The sequence below is a fragment of the Euleptes europaea genome, chromosome 8 (assembly GCF_029931775.1).
Source record: "Euleptes europaea isolate rEulEur1 chromosome 8, rEulEur1.hap1, whole genome shotgun sequence".
NCBI lineage: Eukaryota > Metazoa > Chordata > Lepidosauria > Squamata > Sphaerodactylidae > Euleptes > Euleptes europaea.
The window spans coordinates 42,908,433-42,932,620 of NC_079319.1; the positions used below are offsets into that span (position 1 = coordinate 42,908,433).

Genomic DNA, 24,188 nt, shown 5'->3' on the forward strand with positions numbered 1-24,188 from the left:
CTTCCACTGCAGACTCTTCCTTGAAGGCCTCCTTTCCAAATACTGACCCTGCATACCTTCCAAGATCTGATGAGATCGAGCTATACCATGATGCCTTCCCTCCCAAAATTAATAATATCCCTCAACATTTACTAACTCAATACAGCATAACTCAAATGTTGTTAGAACATATTTTATTAATATCCGTAGAATAGTCCACACAATTTTTCTCAAGTCAACAAACACAAAAATTACAGAGCGGCCATTGATGGTGAAAATAAATGAATGATGTAGAGAAGAATGTTTGGGATGACCCACTGTGCATCAACAAGACTGTATTCACATTGGCAGGTCAGGATACGTCTTGTCTAATTAGATCACCAAAATAAGCAGTTATGGTCTTCAATCGATTGTTCAGAAAATTTTGTTCTATTTCAACTTTCCCTCCTGGTCCAGCTAAAGAAGCAATCTAGAACAAATAAACAAATAAGGTTTCAAAATGACATCAAAAACGTGTTAGATTAATTCAGAAAAACAAGCACAATTGCATTGCTTCAAATATTTTTTCTCCCAGCCGACTGCACTTCGGGTAACATAGCTGAGCTCGCAGAAAGTTGCCTGGGAGACTTGCACTTAAGAGAAATGAAGCTGTAGAGAGCTCAGCTTCTCCTTACCCAGTGGTCGGCAAACTCATTAGTCAACAGAGCCAAATATCAACAGTACAACGATTGAGATTTTTTTTTAGAGCCACCTAAACAAATAAAGGGAGAAGAAAGAGGGGGCAGGAAATCAGCTTGCTTTCCCCATCATTTCCCCCACCCTGCAGTTATTTATGGAGCCTTCAGCTCGCTTTTATTAAGTCCCATCAACATAAATAACACCATTAGGGTCGCCCCACTCCTGCAACTGAGATTTTGCTACTAGGTTAACAGTTAGCAATGGGAGTGGGGGTGGAAGGAGTCTCAGTGTCTGCCTGCCCTCAACAAATGCTGTATCTCCCATTCAGCCCCTACACAGCAGCCACCAACTCTATGCCTCCGGAGTGATCTCGTGCAAATCGCGCCCTGTCGCCACCACTATCTCCCCCCAACCCCACCCAATGCTCTGCACTCCGGGAGGGATTCCCCCCCGCACCCCACTGCCGCCGCCCTCCCCTCCTTCCTGGGCCGGCTGAGCGAGGCGGTGGCGACGGGGGCGCGCAGCCCACTCCTGCCCAGCGCGAGGCGGAGCCTGCCTCTTCCCCCACCTTGCAGCAGCAGCCTGGGCGGCCGGCCACCGCCTCTCCCCGCCGCCTCTGATCCCTCCCCGCTGGAGGGAGAGAGAGAGAGAGAGAGAGAGGAGGGGAGGCCGCCTCTGATCCCTCCCCACCGGAGAGAGAGAGGAGGGGAGGCCGGGGGAGGGGGCGCCGCCTCCCGCTCGCCTTCTGGCTCCTCCCGCCTGGGTCGCGCTGGAGTGTGGCGCCTCTGGCTGGGTGCGGGGATGCAGAGGAGCCGCTCAAATGACGGACGGGGGGGGAGGCGGGGAGCCGTCCTCAAGGGGCCAAAGAGCCGCATGCGGCTCGGGAGCTGCGGTTTGCCGACCACTGTCCTTACCCATCTGGTTTTTTGATTTTCACATCTTCAAATCCACAACTTCACACGCACATAATATATGTATACAATTTTGCAAAAGTTTGTTTAGATGGGCCAGAAAGTGAACCGAAGGCATGTGGACACAGCTTTATATCTGAAGCTAAGTGGGATGGTCCTGAACAATGGCAGAATTGGACACCATCTAGAAACCAGATATAAGCTATTCAGTTCTTTTTATAAAGAGTAAACCACCAGGAATAAGAGAATAAATATATTGCACCCCTTTCCCCTGTTAGATTTTACCATGCTGTAATTGACCACTACTCTCTTTCCAAAACAAGACAACTCTTTAAAAACTACTTGGCCTATTACTCAACAGTAACCTTTATAACTGAAAAGGCAACCTTTTACAACTGAAGAAACAAATAATGTCAAAATGCAGAGCATCAGACCAAGTATAAAAAAGCCCATTTGCATAATTGTATTAATAATTTAACATTAATGATAATTGATATGTTGATTAATAATCCATACAGTTTCCAAGGGCCAAACACAGGTTGTTGTGAGTCCTTTATTAGGAAGGCGCACAAAAAAAAAATCTCAAGTAGTAAATACACAAAGGAGTACAGTGTGCACTGTTTTCGTGTACTGGAATAAATCTGCACACGGTTCACGCTTTGGCAGCTGTTCACCTCTATCATTTACCTTTAAGAGCATCTCCAAGAACCCCCCTGAATCCCATAAAAGATGTCTGCCTGCCATTCCTTTCATATATTCTAGCATCCCACTTACCCCTTCAACGTACTCCTTTTTTAAAGAAAGCTCACCACATACATTTAGAACGGTAAGTGTACAAGATATTAAACTCCAATTAATTATAAAAAGAAATGGGGAAGACACAGTTCCTTTCTGATTTATTCAGTTAAGCCAAAATCTAAATAATTTTGAGGCATGTTCAAGTGTTCTGGTGCATGTAGGTTTTTTAAAAAGACACTCTTCTTTACTCACATGTCTCAAATTGATTTTTGACATTCCCTTTAGTTTTGCTTTCTTTTTGCAAAGAGCACTATGAGTAGAATACAGGATTGGGAGGCCCTGGGCAAGATATCTTTGTGCCACCACACCCTCCCCATGCTTGCCAAGCTTTTTCACTCCATCTGCTTTCCACACACCTTAAATCAGAATGTGGGTATTGGTGCTCTCCCATTTCCTGGTAGGAAGACAGGGGCACACAGCTCTTGAGAGCATGTCTTGGTTTTTGAACCCTTTTAAAACAGACAATATTGTTATGCCCTTGTCCTGAACAATAGTGCACCCACATTTGGAATACTGGGTACAATTCTGGTTGCTGTGGCTCAAAAAGGACATTGCAGAACTGGAAAAAGTACAGAAGAGAGCAACCAAGATGGTTGGAGCACCTTATGAGGAAAGTCTGAGACTTTTAAGTTTGGAAAAAAGAAGACTAAGGGGGGACATGACTGGGGTTTATAGAATTATGATGGGGTGAAGACAGTGGATAGAGGGAACTGGCACAGGAAACTTTTCCTGTAATACCAGAACCTGAGGTCACTCATGAAGCTGCAGAGGCAGGCAATAGCAAATTACCCGTTTGTTTCTTGCCTTGAAAACCCTACAGGGCTGTCGTAAGTTGGCAGCAACTTGACAGCACTTTCTACCCATATCGTTGAAGAGAGGGAAGGTGGCCTGGTATAGCCTGATCTCGTCAGAACTTGGAAGCTAAGCAGGGAAGGCCTCTGCTTCCCACCTGCCTTGAAAGCCCCTTGCTTTCATAAGTCAGTTGCAATTGGATATGGCTGAAAGCAGAGAACAAGTGCTGTTCTGCTGACTTTCCTGAGTTAATGTTTCTATTTATCAAAAACACTTCCTGCAAGAGGGACTAGATTCTCTGACTATATCATGCCAAAATTCTACTTACTGATAGCACCTGGAAGCGCTGCTATACTCAGTCATGACATTGAATAAGTAAGATTTTATACTGACCTGGCATAAGAAATGCTGCAGACATCAAACTATGTATGAATTCCTATCTACAGAATACCAAATTTCAGTTTGTGTCTACATTCCTCTAAGACTTCTGTTACAAAGTACTGGCTTAATCACACTGAACTTCCTGTATCTTCATTCTATTATTAACAGAACAGACTTACCGTAAAGAAGAGGAAGTAAAATATTAACTATTCTTTAAATAACTGCTTCCTTGCAGGCAGAAGAAAAATTAGATGGCTCCCCATCCCCGCCCCCCCGGACAAAATGTATCTTTTTATTCAATACACACAAATCCTGTTTTAGTAAAAACAAACAAAACCAGCAAGCACACACAACAAACCAGGAATCTTGCAGTGTAACTGAACTAGAAACTGATCAGTGTGAGGTGGCAAAGAGCTCATTGAAGAGGGTGGGGGGAGGTAAAGGCCCAACCCTTAGAAAGTATAGATAGAATGCACTGTATGTGCCTACACAATAGGAGCCATCCTCAGTAGAGGGTCTGCTTCAGCATGGATAGGCAGGAGAATTATGTGAATGGCAGTTTGTCATTTGTTCAGGACAAAAACTGGTAACCTCACACTTTTTTTGGGGGGGGGAGCTACACCTCTCCCAACATCCTTGTCATTCCCAGAATGCAAATGACACAAATGGAGAACCAAGACTCTTTAACCTGTAAAGCCACCTCAGTTTCACATGTTTGGTCCCATTCCTCCAAGTTACACTTCTTCAGAATCTCTATGTTCACACATGTATAGAGCATAGACAGGAGATGAGGTGGCAAACCCGTGCTTTGGCTGGATTTCCAGACTGCAGTTGGACTTCCTGTGAGAACTTTTCCCCCAACATCTAGTTTCGCTATGTTCAGGGATTTTTTTTTTTAGTTGAGGAACTTCCTGCTGTACAAGTGCTGTAGTTCAAGACACTGCTTATCTCTTTACTGGATGATAGTGAGACCTACGTTAATCATGACCGAAAATAATAGTAGAGAGTGGAAGAGAGAATGTTGGGAACTGGATGTTATATAAAACTAGCCCAACAAACTGATTTAGAAAAAGAACCAACAAGTTAACTTTCCGGTACTTTTTCATGACATACTATATTTACCCGGCAGGAGGATGGCCCTGAATGTGATGCACACACAAACACACTCCGCTAAAAAAGTTACACACAACTCTTATTTTTCATACTTGTATGAAAATGTAAGGCAATACCCTCCTTTTCTTGGTATCCTAGAAAAAAATATAGTCTTCCTTTTTAGTAAATATAGTATTTACAAGAGCAAATGAAACATCCAAATTCAGGGCAAGATCAGTATGGATTGCGGGGCAGGCAGGTTCAACATCTTCAAGATACTGTAGACAATGTACCAAACAACTGAATCAAAACAGGGATACAAACGCATGGTCACTTTGTCCTCCTTTAATCCCTGTTTCAGCCAGGATCCAACGCATGCGTTTCGCCTAATGTGCGTTCAATCCTGGCTAAAACAGGGATTAAAGGAGGATAAAGCGACCATACGTTTTCGCCCATAGTCACAACTAAACTACGGAGATGCAGAAGCCCAAAATACAAACCAGAGGAAAATTCAAGAACTCTCTTGGCAAGTATTGTTTATTAAAATATTGTTTATAAAAAATCTTGCCAAGAAATCTGTTTATAAAACCCACTCTTTCTTCAGCTTATTACAAAATAACTGGGAAGTTAGTAAGGTTGAAAAAGTCAACTCTGCAAGACGTTGCCTCTTCTCTCCTGAACTGAACTCAGCAGTTTCTACTCTAGCTTATGTACAAAGCTAGAGTAAATCTAATTATGGACAGGACATTTTCCTGAAACCAGACTTCACTAAAGTTCACTGAACTCTAGCAGTTCATGAGGGAAAGAACTGAATTGCCTAAGACTTCTAATACAAACTAGCTGGAAAAAATTGCTTTTGGAAATCCCAGCCAATACCCAGTTCCTGTCCTTTGAGCATTTGGGTTATTAAGAAGAAGTGGTTTTTTTATATGCCGACTTTCTCTTCCACTTAGGGAAGAATCAAACCGGCTTACAATCGCCTTCCCTTCCTCTCCCCAGAACAGACACCCTGTGAGGTAGGCGGGGCTGACAGAGTTCAGAGAGAACTGTGACTAGCTGGCTTCATGAGGAGTGGGGAATCAAACCCGGTTCTTCATATTAGAGTCCACTGATCCAAGCCACCGCAAACCAAATCACATTCTTGTCATCTCCCATATTTCTAGGCATTTGCACTGTTTTATTTAAAAACGAAAGTGTTCTTTTAGAAATAATTCACAAGTGGAAGTGGACAACAACAGCCCCACATGAGCATGACGAAAATTAAACTAAGAACATGCTCCAATCCAGGTGGCACTGCCAGCACAAGCAATATTCCCATGGGCTCAGTGCAACTTCACTCCCTGCTGATGCATATGGAGGCTGCACAAAGGAGACTGAGACATCAGCATGCGTTTGCTACTCCCCCTCTAGACTTCCCTCTGCAGTCAGTGCAAATTACCAGTAGTCTGGGGACTTCACTAAATACTGAAAAGACAATCAGATCCCTGTGACAATGTCATCAGTCATGGGATTAAATAGCCTCCAACAGATAGTTTCTGAGTATCGGAAGTTCACTGGCTGCCATAGAGCAGCATGTACATCCCTCAGAAAAGACCCACTCTAGGTTTTGGTAATGGGGTGGGGGGTGGGGAGAGTAAATTGGGATACTTTTTGTTACTCAGAAGTAGCTCCCACTAAAGTAAACCCCAGTGTAGGTCATACATCAAAGAAGGTTTGGGCAGATATGTTTGACGAATATCTAAGGTTTGATGGGTCCATGAATACAAAGTCCTTTGGACCTACCGACCAAACTGGGACTTAACCTTGGAAGGTGCAGCAGGGAGCGGCTTCTGGTTGCTTTGCAAACTTCCACATGCATACAATCTACACCTGTAGCTAGAGGAGAGATATTTTGGACCTACTTGACATGACTCCCGTACTGAGATAGTGATGGGATGTGGGGAAACAATTCCTTTTATTGGTCCAATACATTTGCACAGCCTCAGCTGTCCTCAGAAGTCACACTCCAATTACTCAGTATGGTCTTAACTGTATCCATTTATCTTATCTGCACCCCAGCGGGTTCATCATGCTCTTCCAGTAATTTCACAATCACTTATCATTTTGTTAATTTGGTCAACATTAGTATACAAAGGTTCTGGAAGCTGCTCAGTCTGAATAGATTTCACTGCATCTTTATGGAAACTTGGAAGACTCATGATTCTAGGCGAGTGTTTCTACGTACACTGAATTGTTAACCAACCTGGGGATACTGCTGAGAAAGACAATTGGTCCAAACATAACATTCAACTTCTCGAAGGCTCAAGATCAGATAGGGTGGTCTTTTGAGAAAACTTTATAGGGGACAAAGGAAACTGAAAATGGTGGGGCGGAGGATAAGCCTTTTGAGCCATAAACCAGCTGCTCCTGAGGGGCTAAAAAGTTATGATTTACAGAGCACTTCAATTTGTACCTTGTCTTTCTCAATGGACACCCAAAGCAGCTTACATCACTCTCCTCTCCTCCCTTTTATCCTCACAACACTTAATGTTATGCAAGGTGCTGTTAATTCTCCATCTTCAACATTATTACTTGTAATGCATACACAACAGAAGTAGATTTCTGCTAATTATTAGGAGACACTTTCTAATGGGAAGAGCTGCTTCAAGGGCTTTTCCACACATTCAGCCTACTCTGGATTTTCTTAGGAGTTCTTACGAGTCAAGTACTGGAATCAGTTTGGGTATGGATCTTCTGCACATCTGCTTTCCCTCTGCATTTTCATAGTTTTTGAGTCAGTTTATTTTCTTCCGCACACACTTTAAATCATCAGGACTTTCAGAGGAGGGTGCTGTCATAATCAGTGACATCACAACACCCCATTTTTCATGTTCTCTCAGTTCCCAGCTTTCCCAAGTCTTTTACCTTATACCTCTGTGAGGGAAGGGGCTAGCGACACTTAAGAAAGAAAGCTGTGAACTCAAGAGAACCTGCTTGACCTATCTTAATGGCAATATATTAATATTTTAGCGACTTTTCCCTGGGGAATTTTTTTTTAATGAAACCACTGATCTTTGGGGGGGGGGGAGAGGGAGTGGTTTGATGATGACTACACTCCAATCACTTAGAGCCCTGTGGCGCAGAGTGTTAAGCTGCAGTACTGCAGTCAAAAGCTCTGCTCATGACCTGAGTTCGATCCCAATGGAAGTCGGTTTCAGGTAGCCGGCTCAAGGCTGACTCAGCCTTCCATCCTTCCGAGGTCGGTGAAATGAGTACCCAGCTTGCTGGGGGTAAAGGGAAGATGACTGGGGAAGGCACTGGCAAACCACCCCACAAACAAAGTCTGCCTTGGAAACGTCGGGATGTGACGTCACCCCATGGGTCAGGAATGACCCGGTGCTTGCACAGGAGACCTTTACCTTTTTACACTCCAATCATGGGAGTGGATGGGAGTAGGTGGGACAAAGAAAACCGACAGGAACATTACACAACGAGGAAAAAGGCAACTCAAAAGTCACTTACAGAAAAAGATAATGGTCAAAGTGGTCTCAAAGAAATGGAAAAAACCTGGAAGGGGGGGAGAGAAACTGAAGTGACAACTAACGGCACAAAAATATGTGTTGAAACCAGGGGATAAACTAGAACAGTAGGCAGCCAGAACCCGGGGGGGGGGGGAGAACAGTGGAACCGACTGCGTTAGAATGTTGTGGGCCCTCCTTCACTAGAGTTACTTAACAGGAAGTTGGATTAGATTACTTCCAAAGCCCCTTCACATTCTGGTACTCTGGCTCAGATGTAACATTTGCTAACATTTGCTCACTTCTGTGGCTCAGGTTTGAAAGACACAGCATTTTCTGCCAGCTCTGTATATAAAAACCCAAAGACTTTGGCCTGTTAAGTACACACCTAAAGCCCACACCAAGGGGCTTACCACACTTTGTATTCCCAGCGATGTATTAAAAGAGTTTGAAAACGTTATAAAAAACATCGCTTTAAAAGGGTTTTTGGATACCACGGCTTATAAATGGTTGGAAGACGTCTTCACAGCTAAAGGGGCCAAACAAAGTGCAAACAGTATTTTTTATAAGAGTTTCAAACTCTTAATACATCGGTGGGAATACATAGAAAGTGCGAACAGTATTTTTTATAACGTTTTCAAACTCTTAATACATCGCTGGGAATACAAGTGCGGTAACCCCGCAAGTCTTCCAAATAATCTGTTTCTTTGTTTAGCTTAAAGCGACAATATGCTATATTTCCTTATACTACGTGCTACTGGTATGACTGCTCCCTCTAGGGGAGAAAAAGCAACATGAAATAACTGGGAGAGTTCTATGCCCCTTGGTCCTTTTCCTCCATGGCTTATTACTACCTAGGGGGAGTAACCATCTGTAAATGCCTGCTTGAGAGACTGCTCCTAAAGAAGTGCTCTCTCTAGATCTAATGAATTATTCCAGCTATTACCCATTAGCTAATCTTCTGTTTTGGGGTCCAGTGCTCAAACAGCTGATGGAGGAAACTGATCTTCAGGATCCTGTGTAAAGTACCACACTGCAGTTGTGCTGTGGCTAAAACAGCAATTGCAATGATTTCCAATGTCCATGTGTAAGTGTGAGAATGTAAAGTTTTCATAACTGGAATAAGCATATTTCTGTTATTTTAGAACTATGATCAACCGTCTTGCCTCTAAAACACAGAAATGAGAGTCACTTGTTTTGTGCCTAAATTCTGAAAATTTCTCTCACACAAAACTATTTCAGTGTTTTGCAGAGGATACTATGCTTTGGAAGATGCCTGGAGGGTAACACCTTCCATAAGACTATTGCCAAATGTATGTACAATTAAACAAAAAAATTACTGATAATATTGTATATGGCTGCAGTTTTCATAGGAAGTATTGCTTAATGCTATAGATTCTCTGTTTCTCATGCTACCTTTTGAGTAAAACATGGTTTTCATTTTAACTACTCCAAAAAAGAAAAATATCAGTTTTTTCAGCACTCTCCAATATTTCCTAATTTTTCCACTGGAAAAGTTCTCAGACTTTTACATGCTATACATGCTGATTGCACAGAACCGATCTAAAAGATTTTTTTTTAAATTCAGTGCTCCTCAAAATCTATTTTTCCATTGGAAAAATTAAAAAGTCCTTCAAAACATTTTTTCCTCCCCCAATGCATACACATCTCTACATGTATGCTTCTTGACAGTAGCCCTGCAGACTTAGTAAAATGGGCCCATTTAGCCCAGCATCTTGTTTTTAGCAAGTCAGATGCTTTTATAATGTCTATACACAGGGCAAGAATGCAACAGCTGTCTCTGTGAGCCCCACGGCAACTGGTAAAACCATGGCTCATTGACAGAGCATCCAATTTGCATGCAGATTCACTCTCCAGCATCTCTAGTTAAAAAGATCAGGTACCAGGTGATGTGAAAGACCTCTCTGTTGGAACCTGGAGAGCTGCTGCTGACAGTCAGAGTGAATACTCGCCTTGATGGACTCAGTATTAAGGCTACCTCACATATCATGTGGGTATTCAGAGGTATATAATCTTGGAACCAGAGATTCCATTTTGCTATCATAACTATAACCATTGAAAGACTTGAACTCCATGAAATGTGTCTAATCATTGAAAAGTCCATCTAAGCTACTGCCATCTGAATATACAATTATTCCGTTTCAGTGCCCCCCCCCCATGATTTTTAGTATTAGGTGCAAAGTTCTAGCATTATATTCTATCTATGCTGCCTATAATTTTATAAGTTTTTATCATGTCCCACCATAGTCTGTTTCCGAATCTAAGATAAACAATGGCAGTTAATTTTCTTTACCATAAAAATAAACATTTATGGAGCATCTCAGACAAGTTTAAGGACAAATATAAAAAGAACTTCACACACACAATCCTTTTAGCAGCTCTGTAATATAATACTGGTCTTGTCTCAGTATTTAAAATGCAGAGATAAGGCCAAAAGACAATTCAAGAGCCCACTGTTTAGTACATGGCAGAACGAACTGGGGCTTTCCAGGTTCAGATGTCAGTCTTAACCATTGTACGACATCAGCTGCACTAGAGAGTTACAACTCACCTGGTCAATATCAGCATTACGAGGAAGGAAGTACACAATGTTGTTGGTAATCTTCCGTGACACCTTGAAAATTTCATATGTAGAGATGTGTTAAGGAAGAAAAAACTAACATTTCCTTTAGGGAGGTTCTTTTAGTAAGGAAACTCTCTAATTAAAGAAATACATTATTCCACAAATATAGACTTAATGCGTCAGGTAATAAGCACCTCATACCAAGGGCTAGTTGATTCAAGCAACAGAGTAGCCCTCTGCATGCAGCCTCTCTGCACATTCAGTCAACATGCAGAGCATGGGCATGCTGGCCCAGCCTCCTTACCCCCAAATCACTGGCTTGCATATAGAGGGCTAAAGAGGTGGTAGAAGCTGATAGAATGGACTGTTGTTACTTCAAGTGGTGGATGGGGTGACTAGTGATATTTTAACACAAAAACACATCTTCCTGCAAGAGAAAAAGAGTCCTACACCAACCCTCTTGATGCTCTGCCAGATTTTAATTTGCAGGGGAATTTAAGTGTAATACATTCAGATATGTGATTCCGAACTGCAGCCTGAAGTGACACAATCCATTCCAGGACTTTACCACCTAAGTCTTACTCTTTCTACTATGTGTGTAGACCAGGCCCAAGACACGTTCTGCAAGACAAATATTTCCTGAGAGGCTCATTCACCTACATGATTCTAAGGGAAATTTCTTACATGCTTCCTTAAAAGAAAAGTTCTGTTCCCCTCCCCAACACACGTACCTCATGGAAAACACACCTCACACATTTTTTGAGGCTGTTGCTTAAGTGGAGTTAGGATCAATTTGTGAGCCTGATTTGTGCCTTTTGTATGTGAGGTGGGTATATGAATGGGATTGCCACATCTGGCAATGTATAAAGCCAGCCAAGAATGCAGAAATGTTAATATGGAAGGAATTAATGTTATATAAGGGCACAATTTGAGAAACATCTGAAATCCTTCAGCATCATAAATCTTGGAACTAAATCGATATTGATAAAATCTAATTGTAAGCTTTAATATATGACTTACTACAACTTTATAAAACTAAACCTTCTATGATCACTTGATTTTGCTAAGTAAGCAAGTCCACAAAAATCTCCCAGATGACAGACTCATGTCCCATCTTGTATGTCAGCTCCAATGGAACAGCTGTAAGTGGCTTGTTTTGGTCTAACTATTAACATCACTTGCTTTGGAAATCTACATTCTGGTTCCTCATCCTTTTTGCAATATAAAGTATACTGAAAAGTAAATGAATTACAGAGCAATCCTGAAGGGCCCCCCGAAAGGGCTTTGGAGCCAGCATGACCCCTATGCCAGTGTTAGTGTCTCCTGTGCCAGCTAAATTGGCACTATTGCTGGCGCAGGGCCACCTATGCTGGTGTTGGGGAGCCACGCTGTAGCACCACACATGGGTGCCACTACAGACACAATGCTCTGCGCAAGGGCTCGTGCTGGTGCCAAAAGGGGTGTTCTTGGGGGCAGAATAGTCAGCGCCCTGAGCCCTTTTGCCCCAGGAATGCCCCCTTTTGCTGGTGCAAACTTGCACCCGTAAAACGGGTGGTGTAGCCCCTTGAAACCAAATGGAGCCATTTCACTGAGTTTTGAGGAAATTATATTTCTGGCTTGCTGCACCGAGTCAGCAAGCTGCTCAGGAGGCGGACCAGCTGTGCTGTCCCCAGGTCCACCCCAACTACCCCCTTAGGATTGCTCTGTTATTCTCCAGACAACTTATTAGTGCTCTGTTATTCTCCTGACAACTTGTGATATTTCCTAAAATGTTATAAAATTCACTTATTATATATTACTGACCACTTGCAACCCTACCTAGTGTACTATTATCCAAGTCTAGAAAAGAAACAGTACCAACACATTTTAATGCCCATTTTTTCTATAACTGCAAGAGCTGGAAATCAAGGTTCCACTTTTCAGATAATCTTCGATGAGCAACAGTTAATTAAGGTAGAAGGACCCCCTAATCTAAAGTAACAGCAAATGTTTTCATATTCTTCATCTTACAACAGAAAATACTTAACAGAAAAAGTGCTAAGACAAGATCTGATGTGGAAAAGGATATCCATTAGGAGAAATCATTGTTTGAACATCAAAGATTTCCGCAGTGGCATATTCAGGCCCACCCCATGGAGGGCTAAGGAACACAACATCTGCTTTCAACCCAGGCGCCAGCTGCATGAAGTCGCCACATATGAACTCTATCTGGTCTGCCACTCTGTACACTTCTGCATTGTTGTGAGCAAGAGCGATCTTCACAGGGTCAATATCGATTGCAATTACTGAAAAGGACAAAACAGATCCCTGTAAATGGATGTAAAAAATCCTATCAGCCATATTATTGTCAAACTACTCCCCAAAGCTTAAATTTTCCTGGTACAGGGGAGTGCTTCCCTACCCCATTTATGTCTCCAGCCTCCCCAATAACCACCGTCTGAATTGCCATTACATGTGCATATCAATCTCTCTCTCGGCCCCCAACACTGCTTTTTCTTCAGCCAAGAAAAAATGTTTTGACAGCTGCCAGTCACGTCCAACAGGAGCGCCAAACAGAACAACTAGCAACTGCCCATCTCAGACCCCACCCCTTTCCAACAGAACAGTACATCCACACAGCAGTACAGTGTTAACGTTTATTTCTCCCATATAGGAAGATGAACTCAGTCTTACAGAAGCTTCCAGACTTGACAGTCTACCTTCTACATTCAGAGACAACAGCCATAATTTTCCCTAGACAGGTGGCAAAACACATAGCAGCTGCCAGGCCTGGCTTTAAAAGTCCAAAAGAGAATCAATCCTGCAATTGTGGGAGATGGCACAGTGAGCAGCTAAGAACAATTCACCACGAAGGAAATTGTTCCTTGCTTCAGGGAGCAATAAAATTGTCTAGCAATGCAGACCTCTACATTTTGCCTGTATTTAAAACACAAGTCAGCTTGTGAGCGTTTTAGTTGTTGAAACAACTTAAACATAGGAACAATTCTCAGCTTTAATTACAGCAATCACATTTTTAAAATGTTTACTACATCACACGGAGAGAAAAGCCCTTTACCTCTTTTTGCTGCCAAGGCAAACTGAATGGCATTCCCCCCAACACCACAGAATGCATCTATGATGATGTCAGAGTCGAAGGACTGCTTCACACGCTCTGCAATGTGCTCTGCAATCTTCTCAGGTGTGACAGAAAACCATCCCTCTGTCAGAAGAAAGCCGCTGTCACATTTCTGAATTCAACATACAGACAAGTCTGGATTTTAAACTGAGTTTTAGACCCTAACTATGTTGGTGGAAGATGCTTCGGCCAGCAAAAAAGTGCAGATTCCCCCACGTCACCCTATCCTGTTTCTGGGAGTTTAACAACCCCAGAGATATGATTTCTTTTTTTTGGGGGGGGGAGGAGGAGCACACAACAGTCTGCAGCAGGAAGGGGGAAGCGGCTTTGGTCATGCTAGATAATATCTTGGCAGGTATTTCTGATGTGATGCTGCTTCACGTACGTATGAAGCATCAAGTAATTACTACAGATCAAACACCATATCCAGAATTTCGAAAGAAACTAAGTTTCAATTCATTCAGTGAATTGGGAAGTCAACCAATTATGAGCTTACCTCTATCTAACTGAATCCCTTCATCAAATCGAGAGAACAGTCTATACCGTTGTGCCCAATATTTGACTAGCTCAGGATCAGTGGCTATTTCCGGAGGTAGGGACTGTGGGGGTCTGGCCTTCTTCATCTTCTTTTTCTTGTTTTTCTTCTTTTTAGGAGAGTCTTTTTCACCTTCACCAAGAAAAAAAACCTCCACAGTTAGCTTACCCTCTCAAACTGCTTGGCTGAAATGTTAAGATCATCAGAGCAAATGTGAACAATTTTATCATCCTTTTTAAGAGATGGTATTGCAAGAAAAATATAGAAGACACAATGATTGCTATACTATATGGGACCATCAGTCATACTTTATAACATGTGAAAATCTCTAGCAATGCATAAGTGGGAAAAATGTTCCAGCAAAAATGGGAAATGGCAATATATTATTAAACAAGGGGTATGGAGAAAACACTTCACAAAAATACCATGCAAAAACATTTTCTGAAATCTTTTGAAAATGTCTGTTAATTTTATCAGGATTTTAAAAAACATTCTTTACATCTTCTGAAAACACAGAAATTCACCAGGAAGATAAAACATAAAACCATCTGTTCCAACTAAATTGTCAAACTATATTGCTTTCCTGTAATTTATTATTTGTTAAAACAAAACACTGGATCAACAGGAGGCTTTCCATGGGTGAAAGGATTTGTTATCAGAGTGGGACTTTCTCCCCTCCCACCTCAGCCCAAACTGCCTTCCAAATGCAACCTCTACCCCACTCCCCCAGGAACAGTATGTGAGTGGGGTTTGTGCTGCAGAGGAAGGGTGAAGGTGAGAAACTCATACTCAGCAGGCAGAAATCCTTCTACCCAAGGAAAGCTCTGATGGATCCAAACCATTTATTCCCTTGAAACTAAAAAAAATTCTTAGAAGTTCTTTTTTTAAAAGTCACTAAAAATAATCCACACTGAATGGGATCCAACCAATTGTCAAGGGAAGAGGCAAAGGTATTTCCCTTCATTTCCAGGTCCCTTCTGAACCCCAGAAAGATGACTCCTGGATTTGTGGAGCCCTCGTGGGTAAAACATGCTTCTTTCTACATTGTTATATGGTTTCAATTGTAAGCTGCCTCAAGCAGGACTCTGAAGAGGCAGCATGGAAATATCCTAAACAAATAAATGTAGGCCAAGAGAGGATGTAATGATGAGAGGGAATAGGGTGAAACTGCCCCATCCTACCACTTCAAGCACAGTTCTCCCAAATGTAAAAGGGAGCTAATTTGCTGAAACTCTCCCACTGATCATCAGGTCCACACAAGCAATCCTCTGTTGTCGTAATCTAACAATATAATGCATGTACTCCCACACCCATGAAATCTTCATTCAGAATTTTCTCGCACCTTCTGTTTCTACCTGCAGGTAGTCTGGGATGTCCAGGGGAACCAGCTGTCTTCCCAAAGGACATTCTCCTCCTTCTCCTGGCCCTGATTCGTGAGAGTTACAGTCACCTGCTGCTATTACCACCTTCTCCTTGCCTTTCTCTTCAAGGCTGAGTCTTTCAGCTTTACAAGAAGCTGAGCTGGAAGGCAACAAGTCACTGTTCTGGAAACCCAAAGTAGTTTGAGAACCACCATCACTTTCTTGTTCCTCTAAATCACTGCTTGTAGAAGTGTGATGAACTACATCTTGTGACAAGGAGTCCTGAAATTTCTCTTCCATAGGCTCATTCACTTGTTTCAAGAACTTTTCTACCTGGAAAATAAACAAGATGAGCCCCAAACCAGCAATTATGGATACAAAAGAAATCACCTAGATAGAGAAAAACACATATAGATCTCCTTATTTCAGCCTATGCTAAATGAAATTTCATAACAAAATCATCCTAGCTTATCAATTCAAAATGTTTACAAGATAAATATACATAAATATAATGGAGATGCTCACAATTTTGTAATTTGTTTACAGTAAAATATATCATCAAGATATGAAAAATACAGAAGTCGTGCGTTCAATGTCACAGCTAGACTGGAAGTAGAATAGAATTACAAGTGTTTGAGGAAATCCCATTCATTATTACATAGCTGTCTTGTCTATAAATGGTGTAGTCCCCCAAGTTCGCAGGAAAATCTATTTAGCATCAGTGTGGCCCCCATCTGCAGATTTAGACATCTAGATAGATAGATATATAGATTATCTATCTATCTAATAGCTAATATCTAATGTAAATGCAGTGTGATATAAAACATTAGGCATTAGCTAATAAACTATAAACTGTAAACAGAGTAAAAACAGTACTTTGCATTGTATGTTCTATTAATGCTATTAATTTTACTATATAAATAAGCTACCTTATTTAAAGTCTCGCTTTTCTTGCAAAACAGTGTATCAGATCCTTCTGTAAAAAAGATGTGTTTGTTTTTGGTCTTGACTGTTCTGCGCATGTCCAAGAATTCAGACTTAAACTTCATATTTTTACTGAAATGTGTCATTCTTCTTTTGCTGAAGCCAGGAATTCCCTTGTATCTGCAGAAAGATTACTGTTAACAATTTTTCACCTAGGGAGAAATATACATGACATACCCCTAGGTTGATTGCTTTTAATTAAATAAAGTCATTCCCTTTGCTTAGCCTCAGCCACATAATTTATTAATGCTGCCTTCTTCTCAAGGCTTCCCTTAAAGCAAATGTAGCAGAAATGTGCCTTCAAAGTATTTTGTTCTCAGCAATCACTTTGGGGCTTTGGGGATACACAATCAGATCTCTTGATTTATAGTTAAAGCTTCAAAACAGTGTGTGCATGGGGGGGGGGGAGATAATTTGGAATAAGGCCATTTCCCCATACAACCTTTCTCAAAGAGAACACAGCCTACTTGAACTATAGACCCTCCCATACACTGCAGCATCATTTCAAACTGAGGCCCTTTTGAGCTTAGACACCTTGAGAGATCTATTTATCTGTCTAGTGCATTTCACATTCCCCTCCCCCCCCCACCAAGGAGCAGGGGTGGAAGGTTTTCCCTTTCCCATGATATTATCACAGTGACCTTGAGAGATAGGTTAGGCTGAGAGTATGTGATTGGCCCAAGGTTACCCAACAACCTTCAGGGCAGAGTGGGAACCAGAACCCAGGCCTCAGACACTATTTCTTACATTCCAAACACTACACCAAACTAGATCCACAGCGTCATGTATTGTGTAGTTCATATACATGTAGTTTGATAAATTCTTTCTGTAAGTTACACATGCTAAATTAACCAGTTGAACAGCCCACACCGGAGCTGCTAATACAAACATTAATAAAAAATAAAGCCAGTTCTCTATGATCTTATAAGTTTTGAGCTTGTTTACACAATTACAACATTATATTGCACAAAAGCTTTTTTAGAAAATGAACCTTGGGAGTAATTCTTCACAAACTCCACAGGATAAACGGAGATAAATTAAATGCTTTAAAATAATGGAGAATTTTTGGCAAAGCTGTGCAGTCTAAACGACACTGGCTTATGGAGGAAAACATTAAAATATTTATTACTTTTGTCCCATGCCATGTTTGAGCCCCAGAAGACAACAAACGTTTTCTGGATCTGTCTGACAGTGTTCTTCAGCATCTAGTTCATGGCTAGAAAGGATACACAAAATAATTTTGTTAACTATCAAGAGAAAAATTTGGTAAGGTTAAGTCTTTATTAACAATTTGATCTTCTGAATAAGGTAGATTAATTTTAAGTAATAACAGTGAAAGATACAGAAATAAGCCTTTATTAGACAGAACACTTAAGTTGTGCAACAGGAACTCCAGATGCCCCCCCCAAAAGCAGATGTGCAGGGTAGGGGACACTTAGGATCAGACACTTAGCACTAGGAAAGGAGAGGGGCATTTCCAACTGGGGAAATTACTGGATAGGTGGGCTGAAAATCTCCCTTTCCTAGCAACACTGCTCAGATCCAGTGTGGGCCACCCTGTTTTTTAGAGTCTGCTTTTTAGAGTCAAGTTACTTGTCTCATGAGTAAAGTGGTCCAAAGTGTCCTTCAAGCTCTCCAGTTTATTATCAATGTAAGATTTTCTCTAGTTTCCACATCCAAGATTTTCATGACTTTCGGCAATTTCCCTCCCCATCTTTTATTTATTTATTAGACTTATAACCCGCCCTCCCCAGCAAGCCGGCTCAGGGCGGGTAACATCATTTTAAAAATACAAATATACTGTAAAATCCATAATAAAACCATCAATAAAATTCTAAAAAACCTAACATGGTGGCGTACAAGTCTAAAAGCTGTAGGGAACCATACAGGTGGCAACGCTTTGCTATTTGTTGTTCCCAATAAGGGGAAAAGGGGGGGAGAGTAGTAGATGGTATAAATAATATGAGCAAATATAGGCGGCTGTCCTCAATTGTAGGCCTGGTGGAAAAACTCTGTCTTGCAGGCCCTGTGGAAAACTTTCAGATCCCGCAGGGCCCTGATGTTACCAGGCAGAGCATTCCACCAGGCCAGAGCCAGGGCCAAAAAGCCCTGGCTCTTGCCGAGGACAGCTGCACGCTCTTAGGGCCAGAGACCACCAGTAAATTTTCGTTGGACGATCTTAATGTCCTTCAGGGGGTATACCAGGAGAGGCGGTCCCGAAGATACGAGGGTCCCAGACCGTGTAAGGCTTTAAAGGTCAAAACCAGCACCTTGCACCTGATCAGATACTCCAGTTGGAGCCAGTGCAGATGGTAAAGCACTGGCTTTATATGCTCTCGAGGCGAGGCTCCCATCAGGAGCCGCATTAACATAGCCACAAGTATAATTTTTCCCAACAGTGTTTCCAAGACACACTTCAAATGTTCAGAAAACTCATCTGACTACTTTGTTTGGCTATCAGTCAAAATATCTATACTGCAGAGTTATATATTATTTTCAGCTAATGGGACAATGTATGTAAGTACAGGAGTGAAGAGCTTTCCACTTTGCAGACGACAGAATCATGGAGTTGGAAGGGACCACCAGGATTATCTAGTCCAACCCCCTGCACAATGCAGGAAATTCACAACAACCGCCCACGCTCAGTGACCCCAACTCCATGCTCAGAATATGGCAACAAAACAAAACAAAAAAAAGTAGCATGGAGGAAAATTGCTTCCTGACCCCAAAGAGGCAATTGGCATCACCCTGGGCATGTAAGAAAGGACCACGAGAGTCAAGCACTGAAGCAACCTTTCTTGCCTCCCCTCTCATGATCTGCGTAGGTTCACAGAATCAGATAGGTGAGTTCTAAACAGAAACAAAAAATGGCTTAACTACAGATAGTAAGCATCCCATGAGGATCAATGATACAGAACTGTATAAACCTACAATACTGGATTATTAAACAATAAGAAGAAATAACTTATAACCTGCCTCCTCTTTAATTTGACAGGTTTACGCTCCGGGGGCTGCTCACCATCATCACTGTTGTTAGGAGAACCCCCACCTCCTGTGGCATCTGCTCTGGACGACCTCTCAGACACTAAAATGGAAACAGAAATGCATTTGCGTTAACTAAAAGATGAGATAATCAGAGATATTATTTGGGAGCCTTTTTAGGACGTTATGATGCTTTGCCCTGCTATCTAATAAAATGAACTAGTTAAAAACGACATTAAAAAGGACCAGCAGTAGGTGATGTGAAAAATCGAGACCTGAGAGCCTGGAGAGCCACAGCCAGTCACAACAGACAATACTGGTCTTGACGGAGCAATGGTTTAAATCTTTACAGGGCAGCTTCATGTGTGTATTAGCCACTGACAGACTTTATCCTTCAAGACGCTTGGTGACACTAAATTCCGAAATTTAATTCTTTTTGTCAGTCCCGAATCTATTGTCCATCAACTTCATTAGGGTGCCGATGAGTTCTAGTATTATGGGAGAGAAAGAAAAATTTCCCTCTATCCACTTTCTCATGCATCATTTTATAAGCCTGCACATGTACAAATTACTTGAGCTGAATGTAAAGTATCAGATTATCACATTGTGATATCCCTCTCCAGCATCAGCAGCACAGGATTTTATCCCTTTGCAGGCTGGAAAAATGGAATTTCTGACCCTGGCACACTGACCTGGCTGACACTTTTCCCCCGAAGAACCATTTCTTTCCCCTGTTCCTTTATCAGATGTTTCAGCCCGACCAGAATCACTTCTTGAACTCAGTCCTTGATTATCCATACTGTCACTCATGTCTGCTGGACTGCTCTGCTTCACTTCTTCAGAATCAAGATGTATTTTTCTAATGGCAGTAAGAATTTCATTATATTGTTCATCAGGTAGAATGGGATTTTCCTTACAGCTGGCATGAGCAGAAAGATGCGAATGAAATTCTGAATCCAGTATTTCTCCACAGTCACCCTCTGTGCCAATATCCTGGGCTTCTTCTGCCGGCATAGTTTCTGGCGTACCTGTGCTTGTTATTGTGCTGTTGTTACGTACAGCATCAACAGTCCAACCTTGGCTTGCCCAATACTGAAACTGTTCCCAGTAATACCAGTATAGTTCGCTATAATGCTGCTCCCACTTTTCTTTCACCTCAGGATTGCTCCAAGGTTCAGACACAGCTAAAAGCTCAGAGTCACCATCCTTGTATTTCTCCTGCCAACTCTGCCATAGAAGTCCTTCTCCATATTCATGCCAGTATTTCCCCCATTTTTCATCCTCACAAAGCTCTTTGAGTACAACTCCATTTTCACATTTCTCTTCATTCTTATTCTCCTTTTTAATTAAGGGCTCATCCTCAAGAGAGTGGTCGTCATCTCTGTGACCCTCTTGCAAAATCTCTTCTGTCATTTCACCAATATCTTTTCGCAGCATATTTTTCTTTTTCATCTTTTTCTTCTTCACTATTTTACGCCTCTTTTCAACATTTTCAAATTCCTGAAATTCAAAGAGAGAAAGAATAAACGCCTGTGCCAACTTGAATACTGGAAGCAACAAGTTCTGTTTCAAAGTAGTTTGTTCCCTTCTCATGGCAGAACTTGGATGAACACCCTTCTAATTCAACAAAGCCAATACAACCAATGCACTGACTGCAAAGCCTGTTCCTATACAATGTCCAAGTCCACCAGTGGCATGATGAGCATACTTTTGCTTTCTGATGTTATTTTCACTGCAATATTTGTTGTTTTCTATTCTCCCACTTTTTAATGTCTATTTGCCCTGTTTCATTTCCTAATTTAACTGTGGCTATCCTTCTGGAGCTAGGAGGGCACACAAATTCCACAGGTTCTGTATTGAGGATCTTGGTGACATTTGGTCAAACTATTATTTTAAGCTCCTGTATTGAGGACACACACATTGAGGACCAAAGGATGCAGGAGACATAGAGTAATTTGGTCCAGACAATTGCTACACAAATTCACAGAGTGACAAAGTCACATATAAATATTTGTCTCTTCTGAGAGTTAGCCCTTAAAACATATGTGCAGTTAAAGCCATCCTCATGATGAGTCAGGATTTTGCCTTAAATTGCTATCCTTGAGAATTTTAGAAAGAAAGCTTGCTTATTTTTCTGCCTATTAAATTTTGTTTTTTGGAAATATCTTGAGAAAGACCTATACTGTAAAATTTCTTTATCACTAACCAGATAAACAAAACCCCAACTATATATCTGTATGAAGCTAAACAGCTAACAAAGTCCAATAATAATTATAAGTTTCCAAGAAACAGAATCTTGCCTAGACTTCCTTACTACATTTTCTAATTCTAAACTATTTGTTTTGCAACTGCAGATAAAATACACAACGCACATTCACGATCTATTCAAGATTTTGAAAAACAGAAGTTAAAATGCAGTAAATATAAAGGTCAATGCATAAATTTGTAGTTAAAATTCAGTAAATCCTTTTGTACCAGTTTGTCAATACAAACTATCAACAGTTAAAAGTAGTGCAAAACAGCATGAATAAGACACTATAACAAGCTTTACCACAAATGCCTTAGGGCTAGTTACACTGCCAAATTGTACAGGTAACCCCATACTCTTCATGAGTTCAGTCTCTGAATCTAACTTGTTTTCTTCCAGTCCAAAAGCATGGTCATTCGATAAATCAGCAGACACAACGGAATTAAACTTTTCTTCTTCATCCTCAGTGACTTGGTCTTCCCCTATTAATAAGCAACATGGAGTGAGAGGATGCTTTTTGTTTCCAGCTCATCATCAGCAGATTTCTGCAACATTCCAATTTTAAAGGATTACAATCTCAAATTATTTTATCCATCAAGAATTCTGCATTACTGATGCATGGCTATTTTGTAAAGCTAAATGCATGCTTTGATCATTTAGGGGGAGAAGTGTGGATCCCCACACTAGGGATCCAAGTAAAATATGGATTTGAAATTAGACACCGTAATTATATATGCAAGCTTCCCTAATTTCTATACAGAAGAAAGAATTATTTTAAAAAGCATAAAGTTTAGCAGTATAGTTTAAATGCATCTTACCTATACTGTCATTTTCATTGTTGACATACAATCCCTTTAAGCCTTGTTTATACAATTTTCGATCCCTGGGAGAAAGGACAAAATAAAAATACAAGCATGTGTTACACCCTGGGAAGGTGTTTGTGTGAGCTTTAGTAATCACTGAGCCACCAACCTTGGCAAACCAATTATCTGCTGTTATAACACATACACAGGGAGAAAAGGCAGCATGGCATAGCCTGATCTCATTAGATCTCAGAAACCAAGCAGGGTCAGTACTGGTAGGGTCAGTACCTCCAAAAAAGACTCTGCAGAGGAAGGCAATGACAAATCACCTGCTTCTCACTCGCCTTTAAAGCCCCTTGCTGGGGTTGCCAAAAGTCAGCTTTAGGCACCCAGAACATATACACAGAAGGTGCCAGCTTTTCCATTCATGAATCAGCAACGAAAGAGAGAACCAGGCCCCAGAATTCTTGAGCAAAGGACGTTCAGGTCACCTCAAAATACAGGCAGGCCCTCCAATCGACCCTCCTTACATTTTTTTTTGAGTGCCGGGCAGAACATCAGCCCTAATTTGGAGCATGAGGCTGCAACCCCCAAAATGTGACTTCTCTCCCTGATTTCTGCAGCAGGTAGGCACAAAGCCATCATGGACCACTCCACTCTCCGCCTGGGGGGGGGGGAACAACTAGCTATGAGAATCCCATTATCAAGGCCATTCTATCCGGCACAGCATCCAAAACCGGACTTCCACGCGCACTGTAGATGCATGGGAGGTTTTGCCTTGGGTTTGCCGCTCTCTGCATGCCCAGGCAGAGTTTTGAGAATCTCTGCTTAAGCCCCCAGGCAGAGTTTTGAGAATCCGGATGGGGGAAATGGGCATGCAGAGAGCGGCAAACCCAAGGCAAAACCTCCCATGCATCTACAGTGCTTAAGCCCCCAGGCAGAGTTTTGAGAATCCGGATGGGGGAAATGGGCATGCAGAGAGCGGCAAACCCAAGGCAAAACCTCCCCTGCAATAAATGGCCTCTGCTAGGAAAGCTGCTCCACGCCGCTCCCTTTGCCCGCCGCGTTCCAATGCAGAACCGACCCCAGCAGCTCCCCACTCACTCCACGAAGACCCGGGAGCACAAGCAGAGGATGCTCTGGCCGCTGCTGCTGCTGCTCTCTTCCCCTTCGCCCTGCAGCACGAACAGCAGCTCGGCCACCACCAGACTCCGCGGCACCTCGCGCAGCATCTCGACGCCGCCGGCTGCAGCCGAGAGGGACTCCCGAGGCCCGACGCGCCCAAGGAAGCGTGGCCGGTCCTCTCCGAAACACGCTCTATCCGGCGGAAGCGGCTCGAATGGTGCGTGCTGCACCATTCAGGTCCGGGAAAAGCGAGAGCGCAAGGGGACGGGGGTTGAGGTCGCGGAGTTCCCGTTGGCGTTTTGTGCGGGGAGAGCCGCCGCCGC

At 42.1% G+C, this 24,188-nt stretch overlaps 1 protein-coding gene across 1 annotated transcript; it reads right to left on the bottom strand.

The window, feature by feature from the left end:
- Positions 1–331: 331 nt before the first annotated feature.
- On the bottom strand, positions 332–23,972 carry TGS1 (trimethylguanosine synthase 1). The gene is made up of 13 exons (XM_056854212.1): positions 23,845–23,972; positions 22,756–22,820; positions 22,241–22,419; positions 20,378–21,189; positions 19,684–19,782; positions 17,837–17,923; positions 16,653–16,827; positions 15,705–16,056; positions 14,324–14,494; positions 13,768–13,911; positions 12,777–12,997; positions 10,701–10,775; positions 332–448 (listed from the first exon to the last, which is right to left on the bottom strand). The coding sequence occupies exons 1-13, from the start codon at positions 23,970–23,972 to the stop codon at positions 332–334; spliced, it is 2,625 nt and encodes an 874-aa protein (XP_056710190.1).
- Positions 23,973–24,188: the final 216 nt, after the last annotated feature.